At 39.4% G+C, this 25,627-nt stretch overlaps 1 protein-coding gene across 1 annotated transcript in view; it reads right to left on the bottom strand.

Moving 5' to 3' along the window:
* Nucleotides 1-25,627, bottom strand: part of obscnb (obscurin, cytoskeletal calmodulin and titin-interacting RhoGEF b) — a 56,919-nt gene that overhangs the window by 7,479 nt on the left and 23,813 nt on the right. The window contains exons 36-72 of the mRNA XM_073830612.1: nt 22,082-22,348; nt 21,715-21,981; nt 21,114-21,380; nt 20,592-20,858; nt 20,097-20,360; nt 19,574-19,840; nt 19,211-19,477; nt 18,528-18,797; nt 17,728-17,988; nt 16,631-16,909; nt 15,336-15,593; nt 14,852-15,118; nt 14,388-14,660; nt 12,923-13,189; nt 12,204-12,479; nt 11,767-12,039; nt 11,387-11,677; nt 10,726-10,995; nt 9,395-10,642; nt 8,845-9,126; nt 8,351-8,432; nt 8,060-8,193; nt 7,532-7,729; nt 6,889-6,930; nt 6,638-6,736; nt 6,297-6,515; nt 6,152-6,179; nt 5,999-6,042; nt 5,746-5,847; nt 5,188-5,244; nt 2,517-2,656; nt 1,740-1,940; nt 1,559-1,635; nt 1,301-1,471; nt 540-699; nt 299-415; nt 4-168 (exon numbers count right to left, since the gene is read on the bottom strand). Of these exons, the coding sequence (XP_073686713.1) occupies nt 4-168; nt 299-415; nt 540-699; nt 1,301-1,471; nt 1,559-1,635; nt 1,740-1,940; nt 2,517-2,656; nt 5,188-5,244; nt 5,746-5,847; nt 5,999-6,042; nt 6,152-6,179; nt 6,297-6,515; nt 6,638-6,736; nt 6,889-6,930; nt 7,532-7,729; nt 8,060-8,193; nt 8,351-8,432; nt 8,845-9,126; nt 9,395-10,642; nt 10,726-10,995; nt 11,387-11,677; nt 11,767-12,039; nt 12,204-12,479; nt 12,923-13,189; nt 14,388-14,660; nt 14,852-15,118; nt 15,336-15,593; nt 16,631-16,909; nt 17,728-17,988; nt 18,528-18,797; nt 19,211-19,477; nt 19,574-19,840; nt 20,097-20,360; nt 20,592-20,858; nt 21,114-21,380; nt 21,715-21,981; nt 22,082-22,348 (8,417 nt within the window). The remainder of the gene's footprint in view (nt 1-3; nt 169-298; nt 416-539; nt 700-1,300; nt 1,472-1,558; nt 1,636-1,739; nt 1,941-2,516; nt 2,657-5,187; nt 5,245-5,745; nt 5,848-5,998; nt 6,043-6,151; nt 6,180-6,296; nt 6,516-6,637; nt 6,737-6,888; nt 6,931-7,531; nt 7,730-8,059; nt 8,194-8,350; nt 8,433-8,844; nt 9,127-9,394; nt 10,643-10,725; nt 10,996-11,386; nt 11,678-11,766; nt 12,040-12,203; nt 12,480-12,922; nt 13,190-14,387; nt 14,661-14,851; nt 15,119-15,335; nt 15,594-16,630; nt 16,910-17,727; nt 17,989-18,527; nt 18,798-19,210; nt 19,478-19,573; nt 19,841-20,096; nt 20,361-20,591; nt 20,859-21,113; nt 21,381-21,714; nt 21,982-22,081; nt 22,349-25,627) is intronic.

Raw genomic sequence — 25,627 nt, 5'->3', positions numbered from 1 at the left:
TACCTGTCTAATAGGTTCTCCCAATGCCTCCAGATTGGCGGGGTAGTTCTCTATGAGAGATACATGGTGTGTGTTTTCTGAGCGCTGAGAAAGGGATGACACCATGGCATAGGCCTGCTCCAACAAACAGCAGTTCTGACCGTTCCTCGCTTTGTTCCGAATCAATTCCTAGAGTTAAATCATTGGAAATTTGGAAATGTGTAACACACAATTTCTAAGCACATATTTATATAAATATTTAGCGGTTTGAAAGTGGAGACTGCCTACAATTAGACCTTGAAAAATGTGTATTGTGTACCTTCAGTAAAGCTCTGTACTTCAGAATTCTCTCCGATGGTCTCTGAAGGTAAGCATTGATGCTTAGCACCGGACCCTCTGAGGGGTCAACATTTGCCAGCTCTGAGACTGTATAATCCTAATAAAAAAAGAGATAAAACATGTTATGTTCTGCGTCTTCTGAGTACCAAATGCGTTCACATTACAGAGAAAAACTAAATGTTTAATCTTTTTTTTTTTCTAATGCAATTTTTTAAACCCACCTTGAAATATTTGTGCACTTCTTTCTCACTGATGATGGACTCAGCTTGCGAATGTCCAATGAGGTACTGCAGATATTTCTCAAACCCTTCAGAGTTTTTCAGGAAATGCATGGCAATGTCATCATCTGTGTCACAATCACGCAGACCAGGCAGCAAAGAGCTGGAAAACAATCAACTTCATTATGCATTTCCCTTTTGTCACATCTGTATGTTTAGACTTGCACATAAATGAAAACGATACTTTACATACTCTGTAAAGGGATAGTTCAACCAAAAATGAAAATTCTGTCATTAATTACTCACTACCATTTCATTCCAAACCTGCAAGAAGTTGGTCTTCGGAACACAAATTAATATATTTTTCGATTAAATCTGAAAGCTCTCTGACCTTCCATAGACAGCAAGGTTTGTTCCACCTTCAAGGTCCAGAAAGGTACCAAGAACATCAACAAAATAGTCCATGTGACATCAGTGGTTCAACCGTAATTTTATGAAGCTACGAGAACACTTTTTGTCTTCCAAAAAAACTAAAATAACAACTTCATTCAACAATTCTTCTTCTTCGTGTCTCAGAGCTATCAGATTTCCTCAAAACTATCTTAATTTGTGTTTCGAAGACAAACAAAGGTCTTATGGATTTGGAACGACATGAGGGTGAGTAATAAATGACAGAATTTTTCGTTTTTGGGTAAACTATCCCTTCAAGAATGTAAACTGAACATGCTGAACAAAAAGCAGAGTTGATTGTCTGAATTCTGTACCTGCTGTGGAAGGATTTCAAATCACTGATATTACGGAAGATGGTTTCCTTCTGGCTGGCGATTTCAGGCGGTGTGCTCTCCTCATCCACACGCTTCAGATGGTGTGATGTGACAAACTCTATCTCCTTCAGAAACTCTGTTTCTGTGCTGATTAGCTCTTGGACAAGTTGACTAGATACAAGTGACACAGAGGTTTAATTACTAAAGTAGCACAAAATAAATTGCACATTGCTTTTTTTTTAATGTGTCCAAGTTTACCAGAGCTTCTTCTTGTACTCTGTCTCTGTGACTTCTTCTCTGGTGGTTTCTGGGAGGTCTGCTACATCCGCAGACAGCTACAATGCAACCATTACATCATCAGTAAGAAATTAAGAAACTAATGCACAATTTAAAATCAATATTTCGCCGTATTGTATATTTCCAATGATACTATACTGACCTTCAGTCTTTTGTCGAGATATGCAGGTGAGACCCATCCCTGCCGAGATGGGTTGGATTTGGTGGGCTTGGTGCGGACCAGCCATTTAAGTGGATGAGCAGAGTCCAGAACCTCCACATACTGGCCCTCTTTCAAGGCGATGGCATCTTTACTGACTCCCATGGGGGTGTAGTCAGCGGTCACCACATATATATCAAACATCTGCAGAGATGCATTAATGATAACAGAGCATTTGGAAAATGTGACTTGCGCTCTTTACCCTTGATCAGAACGCTCTGGATTCTGTTTTTACAGTTGAGGTCAAACGTTTACATCCCCCTTTCAGAATCTGCAAGATGTTAATTACTTTACCAAAATAAGAGGGATCATACAAAATGCATGTTAATTTTAATTTAGTACCTTCCTGGATAACATATTTCACATAAAAGATGCTAAGAGTCAGGGGATGAAAACTTTTTGAATTTGAAGATCAGATAAATTTAACTTCAGTACTAAATAAACAATAACATGCATTTATATGACCCTTCTTATTTTGTTAAAATAATTAACATTGTGCAGATTCTAAAAGTGGGATGTAAACTCTTGACCTCAACTGTATATTTACTTCTGTCAACTGATGATTAATTGTGAACTACAGAATTATGATTCTAACATTACACGTTCATTTTTAGTTTCCCTTTTCAGACACTTTTATGTGAACAGATCTGATACATTTACATTAGTTTTAATAATAAAATTAGCTTGTTGTTGACACTGAGAGTGTGATATTTATAATACCTCTCCCCTGGCATCTCCTTCATCAGACTCAGATGATGAGTCTGCGATCAGAGATGGAGGGCGTGATCGGCCGTGATATGGAGACGGAGACGGTGTTTTTGTTTCATCATCGCTGTCAGCTCCTGGGACACGTAATGAAGCTTGAAGCAGATAGGGACAAAAAGGATAGAGGAAGAAAAAGTATTGTGTCAATTTTGGTCACAACAATGTTAAGTATCATGTCTGACAGAATAGGATTTAGCATCACATTTGCATGAGACTAAAACACATTTGCTTAGATATTCAATTATAAAAATCAGCAGATCCATATTCAGAATGGAATTTGAAAACATAAACCTGGGGCCTCATTTATAAAACTTTCTTACGCACTGATTTGATCTTAGAGTGTTCGTACGATCAAATCCACGTCAAAGTACAGATTTATAAAAACCGTCTTTGACGTGGAAAAGTATTTATCTCCACGTCAGATTCCAGCTTGGCGTACGACCGTTTCCTTGTGGTAATGCCTGGTATTGCAGATAGTTCAGCCTCACTATAATTTGATTTCTTGCGCTCCTTTTTACTTGCCATTGTCACAGAGTTTTTGCTTTAGGAATGAGCTCATTTTATATGTTAACTAATTAAGCAGGGGCGTTTCGACGGCGGAACATTCAGTTGCACACAATTCCACGATCATTTGTGATTTATAACCGAATGACTGGCATACGCATGGATTTCGTGGTACGTTCATTTCTCTGAATCGCTCTTACGATCAAATCAGAAAAGTTCTTAGATAAAATCAAGGATGGTTTCTACGCAAGTCTTTATAAATGAGGCCCCTGGACATGAAATTTGAATACAAACATTTCAAAGTAAAAAAAAAACAAAACAAAAAAACTGTACACAACTTCAATATACGTACTTCAGAATTTGGTTTAAATGGTTTTCAAAATATAAACCTGATATAGGCCCATTAACATCCTTAATAATGGGGTTTGTGTGGTTGGCCTAATTTAGACATATCTTTACAACAGTGGTTCCCAAACTGTGGTATGCAGACAGACATATGTGACCCTGAACCACAAAACCACTCTTGGGTACCATGGGTATATTTGTAGCAATAGCCAAAAATAATCAAATTTTTTTTAAGCCAAAAATATCAGTGAAGATCATATTCCTACTGTGAAAATATCAAAACTTAATCTTTGATTATGCATTGCTAAGAACTTTATTTGGACAACTTTAAAGGTGATTTCCTCAGTATTTAGATTTTTTGCACCCTCAGATTACAGATTTTCAAATAGTTGTATTTTAGCCAAATATTGTCCTATCATAACAGACCATACATGAATGGAAATCGTATTTATTCAGCTTTCAGGTGTTGCATAAATCCAAATTTGTGGTCCAGGGTCACATATGAATTAAAAATTAATAATAATACAATGATTTTAAGAGTTTATTCTTTATAGGTGTACATATTTGTACTAGCTGATGCGAGTCGTTAGTGTTTTATTAGCGTAATTTATTTACAATTACATTAATGCCGTTTAATCGCCTGTGTACATTTTTATCGCGATGACAAATGCTTCCGCTGTAAAATATAGGCGCCATTTTTAAAAATACCGCTAATTGACGGAACAGACGGTTATACCGTAACCTCCGTACTAAAACGTACTAACACTAAAATGTACTAACAAACGTGTATTTACTTAAAAGACAAACAGCCCGAAGAGAAACAAACTGGTGGAAATCTGCATCTGGAAACTAAAATCTCTTCAAAATGGATGCTGAGCATGTTTCATGAGGAAAACTGTTCTTGTTTCGATGACCTAAAGAGACGGTAAGCAACAAAAATCGTTTTTATTTAGTCTACATTTCAAATGTGTAAGTATTTTCGCTTCAAATAAGTGTAAATTGGTTTATTTGGTTAATTACTGGTAAATGTAATAATTGTGTCTCGAGGTATTACCATGACAGCATGGTGGGAGTCCATGATAATTTGAAATGAATAAGATATAAAGAGATGTTGGTGTTTTGAAAAGTTTGGGAATCACTGGATTTGAAATAGTGTTTTTAAATAAGAGTTAACTAAGTTTACTCAGTCATTCATTCATCCATTAATCATTTAGAGCACATTTTCGAGAATAATCACCAAACAAGCTTCTTCCTTTGCTTTTGTTGAAGCAGAGAAATGATGCAAATAACAACAGTGACAAACAAGCAATAATTTAATCATTTATGACTCAGAATATAATAACTAATACTTTACTATATGTTTCTCCTGCAATTTAACATGCACTATATCATGCTTTTTTAAATAACAAACACTAATGTATCGCGCATGCAACTTCATACATCTAAACGAATATGGCAGCGAGCATTCATCACATTTTCTTTGTGTATACTGAAACAGAGACACCTTGAAAGTGTAAAAATGAGACTGCTTCCACTGAATTTCAGAATTTCCATTTTATTTTGTGACAAATGGCCCTGATTTTAAAGAACCATGACTTTATTACCACTAGGCAATACTTAAAGCATTTTTAACTTTATACAATGCCTTAAATTAATTCCTTGTTTAAAATATCGAGGGACTAAAAACTGATGAGCAAAGTGATTAACAACAGCATCGCCTCATGGAGAAAAAGTCAAGGTTCTGGTGTGTTACACTGGAGGTTCTGCGGATACATACTGGTTACTTTGGGCCAAGATTTCATCCACTGGAGCACTTGATGGTTCTGTAAGCTGTCTGAACAAATCAATGCTTCAATGAGAATGTGAGTGAATAGAGGGATGAGAGGATGGATGGATAGTTTGATGGATAGACAAAAGAATGGAGTCAGTGAGCTGCGCAGGAATTGAGGGATCCAGAGAGATACGTTTTTTTTTTTTTCATATAAAACAGAAGGGAACTTCAGGAAAATAGACAAAACTTGTTCTTTAAGTGTCATTAATTATTTGAAAAGATGAATGTGCAACAGGTGTACTCCATTTCAGTACTTAGTACATCCTGTGACATAAATTAAAAGCATTTGAGCACATGCTAAACTCATTCAAAAACAGTGCACACTGTTTTGAGTGAATATTAGGATGCGTCTGTAGAGAAAGACTACATTAGCCAGATTAAAAGTGCAAAATAACATACTATAAAACTGACAAATCAAGAAATACATTTATACATATTGCTTAATATTTAGCTTTATTATTGACTGAAAAAAAAAACAAGCAAAAAAAAAGTGTTTTCTCTTACCTTGAGTTATCCTGGCCGAGACCATTTCTGTGATTTGGTTTGTGAGTTTTTGTAAGAACTCTTCAGTACCCACTCCACCCAGGGAAGGCAGTTTGATCTCTCCTAACATGTGACCACAGTAATTATTTGTATTATATATATATATATATATATATATATATATATTATTATTTTTTTTTTTATTTTTTTTTTTGATTAATTCAAAAATACCTAATGGACTAAAAAAAAAAGAACATTAATATCAAATATTCACCTTTGCCCTGTTCATCTGGTGGGCTGATAGTAATTCCCAAAACCCTGAAAAACAAACAAACAAACAAAAATCTAAATCTCTAAAACCTTAAAATGTTTAGATGAATAAAAATATCTAAAATGACAGCTGTAAGCTTTTTTTATTTAAACTTACTCTGGCCCCACTTTCTTTTGCTCTGGTGCTGTTGGACAAAAACATAGGCATGATGAAAAGGGTATGCATGCCAGTCATAATTTAGGTTAAAAAATATTAATTTTAAAAAGAAGTCATGTCAATAGCTGAACCATGAGTTCCTGACCTGTCTCCACATCCAGTCTGGCTGTGTTGACTGACTGTCCAGCACGGTTGGTGGCAATGCAAGTGTACATGCCGGCATGTTTTTTTTCTACTTCCATGAGTATGAGACTATGTTGACGGCCAGAGCTGGCCACCTTGTAACCTGGTGTGTCTGCCTTGATCCACAGAACATCCTTATCTGACACCTCCTTTAACCAGTTTACCGATGGAGTTGGGGAGCCTTTGAAAGACAGTAAATTTGCTTTACATATTTCACCATTTTTCACATTATGCTTAATGCTTTGGTCTATTTCTCAAAATTGCATGTAAAATATGTCCATATATTGTGGTAATACACCATACCTTCCACTTTGACTGACAGCGTTATACTTGCTCCCTGTTTCACCCTCTTGTTGCTGAACCTCTCCAGGAAGCGTGGTGGCACAAGTGGCACCTTTGAATCTATTTGTGGAAAAATAACAAGTGGTGTAGCAAATCACATGCATGCATGAGCTTTCATATCAGTACTTTAAATTTTAAAATGCATTTGCATCTTACATCATGTGGAACAATGATTTATAATCCCACACGCTGTTTGCATGGTAGATGCTTACCTCTCATTCGTCCCTGATCAGGTGCTGGACGCTCTCCAGGAGCTATTTAGTGAAAATTATGAAACAAACAGAAAAACATTTAAGAATTTGATTAGCACATTTAATTTGGATTTTTTTTTTTTTACTGTGATTAATTTGGAAAACAATTTTACTGTCATCCAAGATATTCATGTCTTTCTTTCTTCAGTCAAAAAGAAATTAAGGTTTTTGAGGACACAACATTCCAGGATTTTTCTCCATATAGTGTACTTTAATGGAACCCAACGTGTTGAAGGTCTAAATTTCAGTTTCAGTGCAGCTTTAAAGGACTCTACACAATTCCAGCTGAATAATAAGGGTCTTATCAAGTGATATCATTGATAGTTTTCTAAAAGAAAACAATTAATATACTTTTTAAAGAGGCTGGGATTGTGTAGAGCCCTTTGAAACTGGACTGAAACTGCAATTTAGACCTTCTACCCATTGGCCACCATTGAAGTCCACTATATAAATATAAATCCTGGAATATTTTCTTTAAAAACCTTCATTTATTTTCATCTGAATATTGACATTAACATTTTGGATGACATATGGGTGAGCAAATTATCAGGAATTTTCCATTCTGGAAGTGAACTAATCCTTTAAGTATAAAAGGAATATTTACCCAATACACTCAGTCGTGCTGAAGAGTAGGCAGAGCCAGCTATATTGCTAATGTATGCTGAGTATTCTCCGGTGTCCTCGCGCTTAACATCCAAAATCTCAAGACTGTGCTGATCTCGTTCAGTCGACAGTACGATTCTGCTGGAGGCCTGGAGTGGGGTGCCATCTTTGAACCAGTAAACCCTTGGTGTGGGAAATCCTGCAGAAAAACATTGAACGTGTTTGCCACCCATTTAAATTCTGCTAATGCAACAGCTGAAAATTATAGTTTTGACTTTGATGCAAAACTATGTGCATGTTTATTAGGAATATAAACAAATTAAAAAAATAGACTGAATACGGAAAAGGATATAGGCTTTAGAGCAACTAGAGTTGAATGGCTACAACAGGTGCACATGCAAAAAAGGAAACACTTGGAATAAATAGTGCATAAATAATCAGAATACAGATAAATTAGAATCTGAAATGAAACAGAATTTGCATCCATGGGGAAAAAAAAAAGAAAAAAAGAGAAAAAACCTTGGCTGACCTTTGACCCTGACACTAATTTTGGCAATGGGTGCTCCAGGACTGAGGAATAAATCATGTAACTCATCCACAACCTGAGGAAGCTGCTCGTCCTCTGCCACAGACTCAAAAGCCTCTGTGTCCCTGTGCTCCGAGCTAAAAGAGCAACCCAAACAAAAGCAGAAGCCCATTTAGATCTAGTATTTAAATCTGATGTTTGTTTTGGTAGGAATTGAGCAAAATCTATTTTATCCTTGTAGTACTGACATAAAATGTCATAAAAATCACTTTAAATTTAATGAATGAATCTTACCTAGAAACATAACCTTTAGCACTGACATAGGAAGACGTCTCTGTGGCATCAGCTGCTGTGTCATAGTCTGAGCTGCAAGACACTTAAAAGATACACAAGATTGAATCAATAATCAAACAGCATAAGTCTTGAAATCTTGAGTCTTAGAATGGTATAAAATAAATACTGAAAAATGTTAATTGTCATTTACTAACACTCAATATTCAAACAAATCAACAAAAATGCAGAAAACAGATTAAATGACCTCGAATTAGTTCTGAATATCAAAATACATATATTTAGAGCATTCATCTTAAGTGTGTTGAGAATGTAGGTGCATCTAGAGACAAACAACAATGATAAAACGCATGCAGTCGCATTCCTACACATCACAGATGCACCGGTAAAAGAAAGTGCCATCTTTGTTAAAATGTTTTAATCTGGGATGCCATTTAGCTGTCTACATTTGTGAGTTTCGGGTTTTGATTAACACTTTCTTTTAACAGTGTACTCACTGTCCACTCTCAGCTCAGCCTTGCTGGAGGCGATGGCACTGTCATTTTCAGCCATGCATCGGTACACGCCCATGTCTGTGGGGAGCACAGCTGTGATGATCAGCTGGTGATGGCCTTCCTGGTCTTCATTGATCATGTAGTGGTCATTTTCCTCCAACATCTTTCCATCCTTGAACCATTTCACAGTGGGAGTAGGGTTGCCGACAATAACACAGTCAAAACTGACTGGAAACCCATCGGGAACATCTTGGCTACGAAGCTCCGTCAGGAAGACAGGGGCCGCTGCGAGGTTGGTAGGTGATCAAGATAACGGGGAAGAGCAAACAAAACCGAGAAGAACAGAACATAGCAATACTTTTGAGGAGAAATGCTGAACCAGGCAGAAACATGACATGCCATCACTTTAAGATACAAACAAGCAAGTCGCAAAATTGTTGTACATTTAAAAAGTGCTGCCCAATAATGACAAACAAAATCGTGCAACTTACAAAGAATCAAACAACAGCATCAAAAACAATTATAGTAGAACCACATGGAAGAAGTGTCATACCAGGGGCTCCTGTCATGAAAGCAGACATCGGTCGCTCCTGAGTTGGGGTTTGGGAGCCATCTTGGGAGAGACCCATCTTAGTGATACGCAGCTCTACCTTAGAACCTGCTGCTGCTATGATGGCCGTTTCGATAGGCACTCCTTGGTAAGTAAACATTTCCTGGAAGCGCTGTGAAGCTACTTGAGCTTCGGTATGGTTATCAAAGCGGATGTAGATATACTGATCATCTTCCCGGTAAGACTGTAGATCTGTTGGAGGTAAATCTCCTTCATCCGCACTTATAAACGGTTCCTCTTCCACATCTGGAGGGAGGCGAGTACGAAGAAGTCGTCGTAAACGTTTACTTGCTTGCCGTAAAGTCTCGTCCATCTCGCTTCCTGAGGAGCTCTCAGCTTCGCTATCTGCACTGTAGCCTAAAGTAAGGGGGCGTCGCCCAGAAGATTCTCGCAGGGACCCTACAGTGACTTTGCCACTGTGGGTGGAGATACCAAACTTATTGGTTATTTCACAAGTATATACACCCGTGTCTTTGGTTGTGGCAGCTGTCACTACTAGAGAGCAGGTGCCATCATTATAGATGTCAATGTGATGGTGTTTGCCATCTGTTAAGGGTTCGCCATCTTTCAGCCAGCGAACTTTATCTGGCTTACCCTCCACAATGCACTCAAGATGAATTGTCCCATTGGGCTCCTTAGTTTGATCCTTGAATACTTCTTTGAAGACTGGTCGCATGTCCTTCCTGGCTTTATAACCTTTGAAAGCTGCCTGAATCTTGACAGCAGCCTCTAGCAACTCATCCCCTTCCTGAGCTTCCATGACGGGCTCCACAGATGTCTTCGTAACAGATTCCTCCGTCATCTGGAAGTGCTCATACAGTTTCTTGGAGGCAATAGTCTCAGTGCGGCTTTCCATAGTCATAGAGGACTTGCTGCTTTTCTTGAGGTAAGACACCAAGCTCCCACTGAGAGATTCCTCATCAGAACTTGTATAGAGATTAGGCTCTGCTGTGATCTTGGGAGTTGGCTCAACAAGTTTCACATCCTTTTCGGAAGCTTTGCCTTCTTTGCTCTGGGCCTTTTCTTTTCCATCTTCTTCTGGCAACTCTGAAATCGAATCTAATGTGGGTTCCCGACTCATTCTCCTCTTCTTGGCCACTGCATCCCAAAGAGCATGTAAATCTCCCTCAGAAGCAGCCTCAGGTGGCAGTTTAGGTTGGTTTCCCACATCCTGAGAAAGTGTGTCATCTCCTGTAAACATTTTGATGTTGGAAAAAGTTCATATTAAATATGACATACACAAATGATTACTGAGGTCAAGCAAAGTAAAGTACCTTCAAGGTTGAGGTTAATTGAAGTCTTTGCCTCTTCTGAGGCTACACAAGAATAGACACCCTGGTCTGGAGACTGGAAATCCTTTATAAGCAAAACTTGGCTTTTCCCTTCTGCTACCATTTGGTACTTGACACCAACCTCTATCTCTCTGTTGTCCTTGAGCCACGAGACTGATTTGCTCTCTGCAGAAAGTTCACACTCCAAACGAACCATCTTTCCTTTTTGGGTCTTAGAGCTGCTTAACATTTTGGTCATGGTCACTGGTGCATCTGAAGACCAAAGGTCCGTTCAAAGAACAGTTGAAGACATGTAGCAAGAATTCAACAAGACAAATACAACATACAACAAATACAAAATACACGTGTTTGTAGTATATATTTTAGTGTTGTACTACTACTGTAGCATCTAGGACAGAGTTCTTCAATTCTGGTCCTAGAGAGCCACTTTTCTTCAGAGTTAGTTCCAGCTGTGATCAAGATTTTTTGGTTAGAACTAAAGTCTGCAAAAAAGTAGCTTTCCAGGACCAGAAGTGAGGAAACCTGATCTAGGGCAGACTGCTGACAGCAAGACTTCTATATGGAATCATAGAGGCAGTTTGGTTAGATGTACTCTATAAGGTTGCTTTCAATAAATTGGTTATTTTAGCAAGTATCCACTTACCGAGCGTCACGGTTTGAGGCAGCTGGACAGGCTCTCCAATACCAGCACGGTTAATGGCTGCCACTCTGAACCTGTAACCTGCCCCTGGTATGAGGTTTTCAACCAGGAATTCAGTGTTGCACACTGGCTCTGTGTGGCAGGGCAGCCATAGAACACTGTCCACTAGACGCATTTCCACACGGTAACCAATGATTGGGCTTCCTCCATCACTGAGGGGCGTGAACCAAGACAAGGTGACAAATGTTGGGCCTTTACTAACCAGCTCTGGGTCTTCAGGGGGATCAGGCACAGCTATAAATAGCCAAAGAAAAGAAAACACATTAGACAATGAGTATAATAGCAGAAATTATAATAAATCAGGCACAATTGAGGACTCTTACATATTGTGATGAGTTTAGCCATTGATAAGGCATCCCGGGCAGCAAATGTGATTTCCTGTGTGGGCTGAGCCTGGGCTTTTTTCAAAATTAGGCTGTAGGAAGGGCCACTGGCTCTCATGGCCCACTGGTTGTTATTCTTAAGCTCAACACCATTTGCATACCAAGTCACTTCACTCTCAGGCACAGGTTCATTCAAAACACAAGTGAACTCAACTTGCTCTCCTGCAACGGCGGTCTTGTCTTCCAAAGGCTTGACCACCTTGAGTTGCCAAGCTGTACAGAACAAATCCATAATATTTAAATACATTTACATTTATGCATTTAGCAGCAACACAACATGAAACTAGATCTTAATAGTAGTAATACTAAAGTTAATCTTTATGATAAAATATGACTTAATATCTAAATTTAATGCTAATACAACAGAAATGGCGTACCTTTGACAGACAGCAGAGCTGCAGTTGATGAAGTGCCAGCTTGGAATGTAATCCTTGTGTTTTCACAAGGTTGCAAGTCCTTTAAAAGCAGAAGATGGCGTCTGCCACTCTCAAAGGTGACAATCTCTACGTTTGCTGATTCCTTTACAGGCTTACCATCGATTAGCCATCGGCAGTCTTTGGTTTCAGGACGAGACAATGAGCATTCAAAAAGTGCTTCCCCGCCATTAATGGTCTCCACATTACTCAGCTCTTGGAGAATGTCAATTGGTTTAGCTGAAAGAAAGAGACAATGCATGAAAAACGCTGATTTATAGATGCAAAAACAAGTCGCTGTAGTACACAATGACTTTGACCATTAATTAAAAACAACTTCTGAACTTAAAACAGTAGCTGAATCCTGCACAATCACACTCAATTAACAATTCTTCCAACATTTCACTAGCATATAGCATCCAGCATTGAGCAGCGTAAGAAGCAAAGGTAGCAGTGATAAAAGCACATGATGGTTACTGCATAGCCAGCCAGATGCAAAGCAATTTTTGTCTCGAGTAATAAAATAAAAAAGGAAAGAAATCTCAGTATCCCAGTAAAGCCCTTTGTGGTAAGCCCTTACTTGTGCAACTTAATATTTCTCAAAGTCTTTGCAAGTCTTTGTGACCATCAAACTTTGAGTTACCATTGACACAAAAATTCTTTTGGTCTACAGGTGTGCTCACCTTGCACCCTGAGATGTGCCACAACAGAGGTTCCTTCTGCCTCACAGGAGTACATCCCCCCATCCTGGGGCTCCACACAGCTAATGTACAACCGCGCAACAGTCCAGTCCTGTTCCACTATCACCCTGCGACCGTCTGCTTGCACAGGTATGCCGTTTCGTTTCCATACGGCCTTGACCGGCCTCGAGTACTGACAGATGAACTCTGCAGGCTGGTTTTCTTCTAAATGTTGGTCCTCCATGGCACTGACCACCTCCACTTTGGGATCTATAGAGGATTGGTGGTGGGGATAAGTAATATTCACAAGACCCCAGTGCACTTTGAAGTAGAGTTCTTCACCTCAAGACTCTTCTAGGTTTTGGGTGGTTAATTTTTAATGTAATTTAAAACTAAAATACGAGCCTGTTGATGAGCGTCCTTTACAACCTTATCATCTAAGTCCATGATACATGTACATGGTAAGTGTTTTGCTTCTCTACTCCAAACTGACCAAGGACATGGTCAATTACAAGCAACACATGCCTAGTTGCAGTGTCAAGTCAAACTAAGGCCAATCTATAGAAAAAGTACATGCAACACAAACAAATGATGAGTGTACAATTATCCGATTTAAAGTGCATGCAAGACCATTGAATTAACAAACTGAATTGTAAAATATATTGCTGTGGACAGTAAAATTGATTGCTGTGATAGTGATAGGCTGTCTGATTACAACAACAGACAAACAATATACTGACTTCTGCAGACACTTTTTCTGATGAATAATCTAATGTTTTTAATTTAAATCATTTGAATTCTTTATTTGGGACTTAGCCAATTTTAATATGATTAATTGAGATTAATATGAAGATCATGCTTTTTAATGGAAGGGCCAGAAAATTTGCGTTGAGCCCTGGTCCATATACAAGCCCAAAATCAGTATATGAATTTAATAATTAGTATGCCAATTTAGTAAGTAATTAGCAAGCAGTGATATTGCAGCCAAATCCACTGTTTTAGCTTAGAATTACATGGCACATGGACTACGTGCACCCATGAATTTTCATTGATTTTCATGATGACCTATCTTACTGTATACTTTTTCCTAACAGTAAAGTCTAACAAAAAGACTCAATTCTAGGCATGGTAAGCCCAAAAGAGAATAAAGTGAATAAAATCCTATTCTATCAGGATTGCATTATTGAGAGAAGAACTTAACCAAAGGATTCTCTAGAGTAGCCTCTGCAAAGACACTTTGGATTAAGAGTATTATTAATATGGATAAGTAATTCAGTAATGTAAGTCTACAAGTCTACGTTGTATATTAAAGAACACAAATAGTACTCAGCTACTTCAAGGAGAGTGAGCAACTGACTTTTAGATTAAGGAAATTCATGGACACAGTACTAGTCCAGTGCTATTGATAATTTTAAGCCCTAAGATTTCTGTGCTGCCAAGTACTGCCAAGAACCACTGCGTTTGGTACCTTTTACTAACAGCTTGGCGGAGGATGTCAGGCCACCTGTTTTAAACAGGACTGTACCCGAATCATTGGGAGAAAGGTTCCTTAAGCTGAGAGTATGGACATGGTCTTCACCCACACTTATTTCACTGAAGGTACTGTTCTCCAAACGAGTGCCGTCTAGCCACCACTGAACTCTGCCTTTGGCACGGCGAGAGAGCTGGCAGGAGAAAATTGCCTGTTCGCCCACAAACACATCTGTATTCTTTATACCCGACACTATGAGAACCTCAGCCTCTGCAGAGACCAGACACAACCCGTAGATTACCAGATGCTTCAAATACATAATGTGACACTTATGAGGATGTGAACATAATTCAGAAAGCTACAGATTTTAAATAACCTCCAACCCAATCTGTTTGCTCTACAGCAGAAGTTTTTACAACTAAAATACAGATTGCAAATGATTTAAGAGTTTTATTTGATACCTTGAACAGTGACTGATGCTGTGGTCAACTGGTCTCCAACATCACAAGTGTAGTAGCCATTGTCCTCTGGTTCCAGATCATGGACATGGAGTTCCAGCACACATGCTTCCTGTTTCATCTCAAATTTCTTACTGGGTTGGAGCACCACTCCACCCTTTCTCCACTCTACACTTTTAACCGGCTTAGAAAGCTCACAGCGCAAAGTGATACTATCTCCCTCTATTGCATTCTGGTTCTCTAACTCCTTCCGGAAGTATGCAGGTTGACCTGATGATGGATAAGAAAAGAAGTTAAAAGAATGTAAACGTCAGATGTTAAAAGGTTGCTGATACCTGTGAGGGTATCAAAATCTTCTCTGTTCCACAAGAGAGGCAGTTACAAAGAAAGAAAATCAGAACAGGTCTTCTTGAAACCCATTCGCGTTCTTTTTATCTTCAGGCATGTTGATAAAATGAAAAAGTCAGAGGCCTACAAACCCGTTTACCTTTAACAGTAAGGGTGGCACAGCTTTCGGCATCTTTGGTTTTGCATGTATACAGCCCCGCATCTCCTTCCTCCACCCTAAGGATGCGGAGCTGATGGACGGCTCTATCCTTGTAAAGCAGATACCGTCCCCCTGCTTTTATCATCACTTCATCTTTGTACCAGGCGACAGAGGCCTCAGGGTCGGAAGTCATGCAGGACAGTGTGACTGTTTGACCCTCTTTGGCTGTTAAGTCCAGAGGCTTCTCTAAGAATACGACTATGGACAGGAGAAACCCAAACCCAAGTTCTGTCACATCAGAAAGTCTGCCTGAGGACTCTGAAATTTAGACACTTGAAGCCATTGAACATATACTGTGGTACATTAAAAGAGCTTTACTGGGTGAGAGACTTCTGTTTTAAAGGGAAGCCCAGGTATTAAGACTTGTATGGCTTAATACAACGTAAATGATGTCTCTTACTGACATGTAGCAGAAAACCCATGAAAGATTTATGTTATTTAAAAAATCCAAATCATTGTATACATATTTAAGACAATGACGTGAACTGGTTGCCACCTGTTGCTATTTTTACTGCAACACTACTTGGAATACACAACTCGGAAAATAAAATACTGATGCGATGCCATATTGTGCGGCTTTTGGTCACTGCTTTCCAAGCAATAAGAAGAGGAGAAAAGAATGGGAAGATGCTCTTCCTAAAGATCCACGTCTTTATTCAGCCTTGATGTCTTTGCGGCTTTTAGTAGACAACAGCTACTGAAACAGCTTACAAAAATGGCAAAGACAAGAAACTCTAGATGTTATCCTGGGAGGATATAAACATGCCAATGCGTGTCATGACACCGCGGCCACTGAAGGAGTTTCTCAGCATGAATTTCACTTCCGGGGGAATTTAGACTCCTTGTGGGAAAAAATGTATGGTACTGCATTTGGTTTAAGCGTACGCTTATATCCATCGCCACCTGTGCGCTCTTTCAGTAGCTGTGGTCATCGTATTAGTATTTTATTTTCCGAGTTGTGTTGTGGTAAAATAGCAATGAGTAGCGCCAATGGCTTACGGAGTGCAACCATTTTACGTCAATCGATGTCCCCCATAGACCAAAATATGTAAGAAACGATGTGGATTTTAGTAAGAGACAACTTTTGAAGTGTAGCTGTAGAATGGCCAAGCAAATGGAAAAGCAGCTAGAAGACTTTTGTTATGATTGCGCAAAATGAGTGCAGCTGCTACCTAATGACAGACAGATGATTGCTTGACAAGAATGAACGCTATTAGCCACAATGTTTCTTTTACCTTTGGGTTTCTCCTGCACCAACAAGTAGGCAACGCTCTTCTCAGGGCCAACCACAAAGGCTACATCACCTGAATCATCGGGCGTGACCATTTTCAGCACTAGGCTGTGTTCCCTCCCTCGGCAGCTGATTTGATTCAAGTCATTGTTTTGAAGGTGGTTGGAGCCGAGCCACCACTCGACATTCGTAACCCCTGTATGGGACACCTCACACTGGAAGATAGCATCCTCGCCCGTTATCACAGTCACATCCTTTAATTCTCTTGTGATCTTTACACATTCTGGGAACGGATGGAAGGAACGTGATGAAAGGGACCATTGAGGATCTTCCGAAAAGTCAAAAGAGGTAAATATCCCACTACTGACTATCTACTTGTTAAAAACTTGAGATTTTGTTGTGACATTACAGTTAAATCTCAGAATGGAGGACAGCATCATGCTATCTTAGTTCATTGATGTTTGCTGTGCTTACTACTTGGATCATGCCTTTAGTGACAATCTAAAACATAAAAGCTACCTAATTTGAAATACTATTCTAAGGGGCCGTTCACATGTCGCGCCTAAAACGCATGGAAAACGAAGCTCGGGCGCTTGCGCTCCGGAAGTGTCTGCCGTTTCTAAGCAACCATTAGCTGCGCTCTAGCTCCAAGCCTATGCGTCTCCATGCATTTTTTCTTCTATTAGCGTCAAAATAATGGGGGCTTGACAAATCATAAAGTTCAGGAAATCCCTGGACCACAATGATGAGCTGCTCCTCCATGTTTCTGCTGAGGTTTCAATGTAACGGAAAAACGTTAGTAAGCTGATTGGTTGGTTCATGTCACATGACCTGCGATGCGCTTGCGGCATTCTGAAAAGTTGAGATGCTTTTATCTCGATGCGGCATGGACGTGCCTGGAAAAAACGAGTGCGCCCACCGTGCGCTTCGCGACGGCTTCGCTTTCATTATGCGCGCGCAAGCCGAGCGTCTACATTTGAAAAAACGAACTTGAGCGTGCAAAAGACGCTACATGTGAACGGCCCCTAATATGTACTTTTCCTTATGCAGGAGAAGAGTGTAAAATGGAGCCCATCTCTAAAGAAGAATCAAGATTGTTACCTTTGACAGTCAATGTAGCTTTGCTTTGTTTGTCTCCTGCTTCACATATGTACTCGCCACCATCGTCCACTGATAGCTTCTGGATTTCCAAGGTTTGGATGGTGCCATCCCTTTTAATGGAATACTTCTTTCCATCATATAGGACCTGAGTACCCTTCTTCCAGGTCACTTTGGCATCAGAGATTGAAGTTTCACAGCATAATGAGGCACTGTCTCCCTCTGTGACTTCCTGGCTTGTTAACTCCTTTACAAATGATAGCACTTGGATTGCTGGTGGGAAACAGAACACATTCTAAGATATGTGCAACAGCCCAAACCTGGATATTAGAAGATTATGAGATGGCAACAAATTTTCTTCGCAGTTTCTAAATACATCCAGTGACAAGATAAGCCTAACCATGGAATGCTTGAATCAAAAATCATTAAACTTTTTGCAGCATAGCAGAATAATCAACCTTCTAAATGTAATATCCAAACAAATAAAACTCAATACACAACCAAGCAATGGACAAGATAAGACAAATATCTGACAAGTCAAGACAAAACAGATAACAAACATGCATGAAGTGTTGTGCTTTCAAAGTGGCTGTGCAATATGATGCATTAAAGCATGCATCAAAGAATAATAAATGCAAAATATATTACATATGTGAAATGTTTTGAATATTTATGGATATAGGATGATCATACACACAAACATCAATCACATGCAAACAGTGCATGTGTTCGAAACTCACTGTGAAATAAAAGAAAATGCAAAAAAACAATGTAGAAAAATCCAACAAATTCTTTAGTTTTACCTTTGACTGTAAGACAAGCAAAAGAAGTGTGTGCACCCACATGGACGGACACCGTGCCTGAGTCTTTCTGGGTGACACTTCTTAGTGTAAGTGTGTGCCTTTTGCCTTCCATTCGGATTTCATTCATCTCATTGTTCTGTAGTGGAACATCCTGCAGCGTCCACTGAACAATGAGTGCATTGTCATGAGAGACAAGGCATTCGAAATGAACGTCCTCGCCTTCATTGACAATGCAGCTCTTCAAGCCAGTTAAGATCGTGATTTCAGGTTCTGGAAGCAAAATTAAGGTTTTATTTTATCAGAAGTAGTCAAAAAATAGATAAACTTCCAACTTCCACAGTATCAATTTAACATCCACAATAAGTCTTTCAACAAAATTCATAGCAGGTCATGACAAAAATAGCTGTTAAACTGTAAAGGGAAAAGTGTGTGACTAAAAATGCAAAAAAAATAAATAAATAAAATAAATGTACTGAAATAAGAAAGGCTGTGCAAGTTTGAATGAAATTTAAAGTGTAAAACCACGTGCACAGAGAAGGTGATCTGGGATCAAGTACGAGCATACCATAAGAGAGAATGAATGGCATAATATTTAGGATGGTATGGAGTAGATGTGCGATCATCAAAAGAGGATGATCAGGTAAAGTTAGGAGGGATAAGGACTTTCACAAGGTGATTCATACCCTTCACAGCGAGTTTGGCAGATGTCCGATCATGTTCTGTTTCACAGCAGTACTCTCCAGCGTCTCTTTCTTGCACCTTGTAAATGATAAGCTCAGCAACAGCCCCATCTTGCTTCAGCTGATACTTGGTGCTTGCTTCTATTACACTCTTGTTTTTCCTCCAGATGACTTTGGCTCCAGCTTTGTCAAGTTCACATCGAAACACTGCATTTTCCCCATTTTCACTTTCCAGATCTTTCAGAGATGATTTGAAAAGAACTGGCAGTGCTGCAAAAGGTGAGTAAACAAGAGTTTCAGGGTCATCATGAAGAAGAAACAGCTTCAAATGATAGAAGAAAGATAGACGGTTCAATCCAAGCCTACCCTTAACTTCAAGATATGCAATGCTTTGGCGTTCTCCAGTGTCACAAATATAGTCACCAGAGTCCTCGGCTTCAAGGTCATGTATGACCAGTTGGGCACGGTGGCCATTTTGCTTGAATTCATATTTAGCACAAGGGCATAAGCCAATTTCACCCCTGCGCCACTCAACTGGAATGTCTGGTTTGGAGAGCTCACACTGGAAGCTGACGCTCTCTCCCTCAACAGCTGTCTGGTTCTTCAGTGCTTGTGTGAAGATGGTTGGAAGTGCTGCCAATGCAAAGAGCGGTGTAAGATGCAAGAGATTAATTCCGTAGAGTTATAAAAAGATTTTCCGAACAAGCAAGACCTGAAGGCAACAGTTCAAACAAACAAAATCTACTTGTTGACCAAGAGGATACAATTAAATTATCTTCATAATTAGATGTGTAAGCATTCATACTTCACAAACATGGGATAAATGTGACAATGCAGTTCAAAGATGGATTAGAATGATGGAAGAATGAAGCAGTTGGACTTCTCCTACCATTAACCTTGACATTGGCTGTGGTAATGCTGTCTCCACAATCACAAGCATAGTCTCCAGCATCTTCAGGTTTGACATCAGTGATCTTCAGCTCCACAGTAGAGCCAACTTTCTTGATGAGATACTTTCCTCCATAATGGATCACCTGGGTTCCTTTCCTCCAAACCACAGGAACTGGTTTGGAGAGCTCACACTGCAAGATGATGCTTTCTCCTTCAGTAGCTGTCTGGTTTTTCAGCTCTTGTGTGAAGGTGGCTGGAAGAACTGCTAATTCAAAGAGAGGTATGATGCCTAAGATCAAGTTCTATAGATACAGGTGATGTAAATAAATATTTTCCAGAGAAGTAAGATGAAGATTATACAAATTGGCCGTAACTTCATATCAAAATGGGAAATCATTCACACTTCAAAACCAAAGAATGTATGTGACAATGCATTTTTGAAAGAAGGATTGGACTGATGGAAAAATTCATGAAGCATTTGATCTTCTCCTACCGTTAACCTTGACATTGGCAGTTGTCGTGCTGTCTCCGCAATCACAAACATAATCTCCAGCATCTTCAGGTTTGACATCAGTGATCTTCAGCTCAACAGTAGAGCCAACATGCTTGACAAGGTACTTTCCTCCAGAACGGATCACTTGTGTTTCTTTCCTCCAAACCACAGGAACTTCAGGTTTTGAGAGTTCACAGTGCAAAGTAACACTGTCCCCTTCCTGAATCTCTTGTTTCTGTAGCTCATGTTTGAAGACCACTGGTAATGCTGAGGAATCAGGCAAAGTTGTTGAACCAGGAACAAGATCTTGAGAGATTAATTTTACACTTTCCATTAAAGATATCCTTTCCACTGATAGATCTAAAACATTTTTCTACAATGGCTTAACTTATGTTTTTACTACCTTCTAAGATTTTTAACCAAAACAACCACCATGATGTAAATGGGAAAACTATAAAGAAGATCATAAAACAAGAAGCTTCTTCATTGTTAAAGAGGGTTCAAATAAAAGAAGAGTCCTACCATTGACTTTGATGTTAGCAGTGCAGATGTTGTCTCCACAATCACAAATATAATCTCCAGCGTCTTCAGGTTTGATATCAGTGATCTTCAGCTCAACAGTAGAGCTAACTTGCTTGATGAGGTACTTTCCTCCAGAACTGATCACCTGTGTTCCTTTCCTCCAAACCACAGGAACTTCAGGTTTTGAGAGTTCACAGCGCAAAGTAACACTGTCCCCTTCCTGAATCTCTTGGTTCTGTAGCTCACGTTCAAAGACCACTGGTAATGCTGAGGAATTAGGGAAAGTTGTTGAACCAGGAAGAGGATCTTGTGAGATTACACTTTGCTGCAAAAATATTCTTTCCACTCTCAAAACATTCTTCTACAATTGTTTAACTCATATTTGGACCACCTTCTAAGATTTTTTACCAAAACAACCGCCATTAGGTAAATGGGAAAACTATAAACTAGATAAACAACTTAGTACACTAGACTAGCCAATACACAGCACTATACACTACCCTACTTTAAATGGAGATATTATTAATGGACAGCTGTTCAGATCAGAAAACAGGAAGCTTCTTCATTGTTGAAGATGGTTCAAATAAAAGATGAGTCCTACCATTGACTTTGATACTAGCGATGCTGATGTTGTCGCCACAATCACAAACATAGTTTCCAGAATCTTCAGGATTGACATCAGTGATCTTGAGCTCAACAGTAGAGCCAACTTGCTTGATGAGGTACTTTCCTCCAGAACTGATCACCTCTGTTCCTTTTCTCCAAACCACAGGAACTCCATATTTGGAGAGTTCACAGTGCAAAGTAACACTGTCCCCTTCTTGAAGCTCTTGGTTCTGTAGCTCATGTTTGAAGACCACTGGTAATGCTGAGGAATCAGGCAAAGTTGTTGAACCAGGAACAGTATCTTGTGAGATAAATTTATCATTGTTAGGTCTTTGAGGGTTCAAATACAAGCTCAGTCCTACCATTGACTTTGATGTTAGCAGTGGTGATGTTGTCTCCACAATCGCATGCATAGTCTCCAGCATCTTCAGGTTTGACATTGGTGATCTTCAACTCAACTGTAGCCCCAACTTGTTTGATGACGTACTTTCCACCAGAATGGATCACCTGGTTTCCTTTCCTCCAAACCACAGGAACTCCAGGTTTTGAGAGTTCACAGCGCAGAGTAACACTGCCACCTTCATCACATGCTTGGTTTAGCAGGGCTTCCGTAAACTGTATTGGGTGAGCTGTTGAGGCAGGCACTTATTGAGTATACAAAATCAATTTGTACACATTTCTGTAACAACACAGAATGTGTACAGGCAAAACATATTAGCTTTACAATTTTCCTTTCTAAATATTATACCTAAGTCACAACAGTTAAGGAATACACTATTAAACTACTAATGTATGTTGTTTTATAAGAATATAAGATCTTCGTTATCAACATCAATGAGACCTAAAGAGAAACACTCCTCAGGTTGGTATGTTGGTAAGTTGTGCTGAAAATATTCAAGATACAAAATCTTAATATCTGAATCATTTTCCATTCAATAGCAGTATGACAAAACCAGTGCCTTTTTAAGACTTTGAATATATTTTTGGATGATTTCAAACTGCTAAAAAAAGTGTTAGATTTAAAAATACAAAATAAACTAAAAAAGGCAGGTTTAAAATGAAAAACGAATGAAAGGCCAGCCTGCAAAGGTCTACAGAATAAAACACAGACAAATGTGTGGAAGCAGAGTGAATGGCTCCTAACTGAAAAATTGCAGGATCCAACTAAAATCAGGTTAAAAAACACCTCTTGACACATTTAAATAAAAATGCCACCAATACTCTAGACTTATCTGAAAAATCAAAGCAAGAAGATGCAACTAAAGTTCCCAAACCAGCTACTTCCACTAGACCAAGTACACTAACAAAGATGAATATCATGTGAGGCAAGCTAATCTCGTCCCTACAACCATCATCCACTCCTGACATTGCAAGTACAATGTGAAAATCAAGTAACACTCTAACTAGAGTCAACCATTTAAAATATTCACCATGTATGACACTAGAACAAGCAGTGGTGCAGATAAAGTTGAAGAAGAAAAATGGATCAGTGCCATTGATTTTCAAGTCAAAGAATGTAAGTAAAACAAAAATAAAACAACCAGATTAGCAGCTTAACTTTTTTAAAACATAAAAGATGAATAGCTATTTTGCTTAAAGGAACACTCCACTTTTTTTGGAAATAGGCTCATTCTCCAACTCCCCCCGAGTTAATAAGTTGATTTTTACTGTTTTGAAATTCATTCAGCCGTTCTCCTGTTCTGGCGATATCACTTTTAGCATAGCTTAGCATAAATCATTGAATCCTATTAGACCAGTAGCATCACGTTCAAAAATGACCAACGAGTTTCGATATTTGTCCTATTTAAAACTTGACTCTTCTGTAGTTATATCGCGTACTAAGACCAGCGGAAACGTAACGATGCGGTTTTCTAGGCCGATAAGATTAGGAACTACACTCCCATTCCGGCGTAATAGTCAAGGAAGTTTGCTGCCGTAACATGGCCGAAGCAGGCGCAGTAATATCACACAGTACATGTGCAAATGTTTACTTCCGTCAACATATCCAACGTGCATGCACAGCACAGACAGCGTTCCTCGCCATGGAGACATTTGTGAGAGACGATTTAGAAGATATTTACTTTGGTGCAGATCCTGAACCGTATCAGTTTGAACCAGAATTCACTGAAGCTAAGGTTTTGGTACGCGAAAGACAAGAAAGTGTGTCTGAACTGCCTTGGACAGAAGGGATGAGGAGAGCAGATTCGCGCTGGTGGGGCTTGCCAACCCATGCCAACTAAAAGTGAGTGCCTGTGTTGTCGCGAGTGGGACCAGGTATTGCCATCGATGGCAAGGGTGGATCTACCTGATGAGGAAGTGGCATGTCGCAACATCCGAGGACTTGGATGCAATGCTGCATCCTGCAGTAGTAGATTTTTTTTCCGGTTTGACAAAATAAACTAGAAAAAACGTCACACGCCGAGTGGACCTAATGGCCAGCTGTCGCAAGAGTAAGTTATTCCTGCAACCACTACATTATATAATATAAAGATTTTAAATGCATACTGTCAGTTTGCATTTTCAGGCTTACATTCATGATGTACACTTTTACTCAAAACTGACTTTAAAACACCACCGACTGTTCGTAATAACTTTCTTTTGCAATCACACATGGAATTTGGTCATAGCAAATACTAAGCCAACTGTTCGCCCAAACCTAGTCGTCAGGGGTTGCATTTCACAGGTAACATTAGCAATCAATCATGTTTCACTTACAGCCGTGGGCGATGCTCCTTGTTGTCCTGTCTGTAACGTTAGTTTGAAGATTGTCGGGATCGCCGTGTCCTTTAGACGCCGTGCTGTAGTACCGGTAAAACTATCCAAATAGTCATCTGGTTCAAAATCCTCGGAGCAAACACGCCATTTCTTGATCGTTTCTAACGGTGTTTTGAGATCCATGTTCAGAGCAGCCAGCCATTGATTCATTAGTCGAAATTGCTTTTTTTTCGTGGGAATTCTATGAAAGATGGTAGTAGATTACGTCTTCGACTTACTATCACAGCCCCTTACAATGCACAGAACCATAGCTAATCACACAGGTAAATCCAGCCACTAACAATTTACCAGCTGCAACTCTGACAGCTGCAACAACCGGAATTACACAAACTTAGCACCGGTCACATTGGAAGTTACCTAGCTGGGATCTAATTTCAGGCGCTGTGTGATATTAATGCGCCTGCTTCGGCCATGTTACGGCAGCAAACTTCCTTGACTATTACGCCGGAATGGGAGTGTAGTTCCTAATATTATCAGCCTAGAAACCCGCTGCTTTACATTTCCGCTGGTCTTAGTACACGATATAACTACAGAAGAGTCAAGTTTTAAATAGGACAAATATCGAAACTCGTTGGTCATTTTTGAACGCGATGCTACTGGTCTAATAGGATTCAATGATTTATGCTAAGCTATGCTAAAAGTGATATCGCCAGAACAAGAGAACGGCTGAATGGATTTCAAAGCGGTAAAAATCAACTTATTAACTCGGGGGGAGTTGGAGAATGAGCCTATTTCCAAAAAAAGTGGAGTGTTCCTTTAAGTTTGTCTGTTCAGTTTGGCAGTTCAGTCAAAAAGAGAAAGCTTTGAGAGAATATCAAAGGATTTTTGATGCATGGGGAAGAAGTTTCAATACTTGTCAACAAAATAAAGACAAAACACAACAAAGATTGCACAAAAACACATCGTAATGCAAAAGCGAATCTGTGGCCACATGCTGTCCCATTCCAAAGAACGCATTACTGAACATTTGAGTGGGATTCACATTGCCATTAGCACGTAAAAGTGCTGCACAACAGACAGGAAATAGACATCTGTTTCATACCACTGAGCTCTGCCTGTTTCTCTTTCTTCTGCTTCTGGGAGTCTGATTCATCGGCAGCAGAACAACGGAGGAACTTTAGAGCTGTGACAAA

This window comes from Garra rufa, chromosome 24 (genome assembly GCF_049309525.1).
Source record: "Garra rufa chromosome 24, GarRuf1.0, whole genome shotgun sequence".
In the NCBI taxonomy this organism is placed as follows: domain Eukaryota; kingdom Metazoa; phylum Chordata; class Actinopteri; order Cypriniformes; family Cyprinidae; genus Garra; species Garra rufa.
The sequence above is the reverse complement of the archived record's forward strand: the minus strand, read 5'-3'. Positions and strand labels throughout refer to the sequence as shown.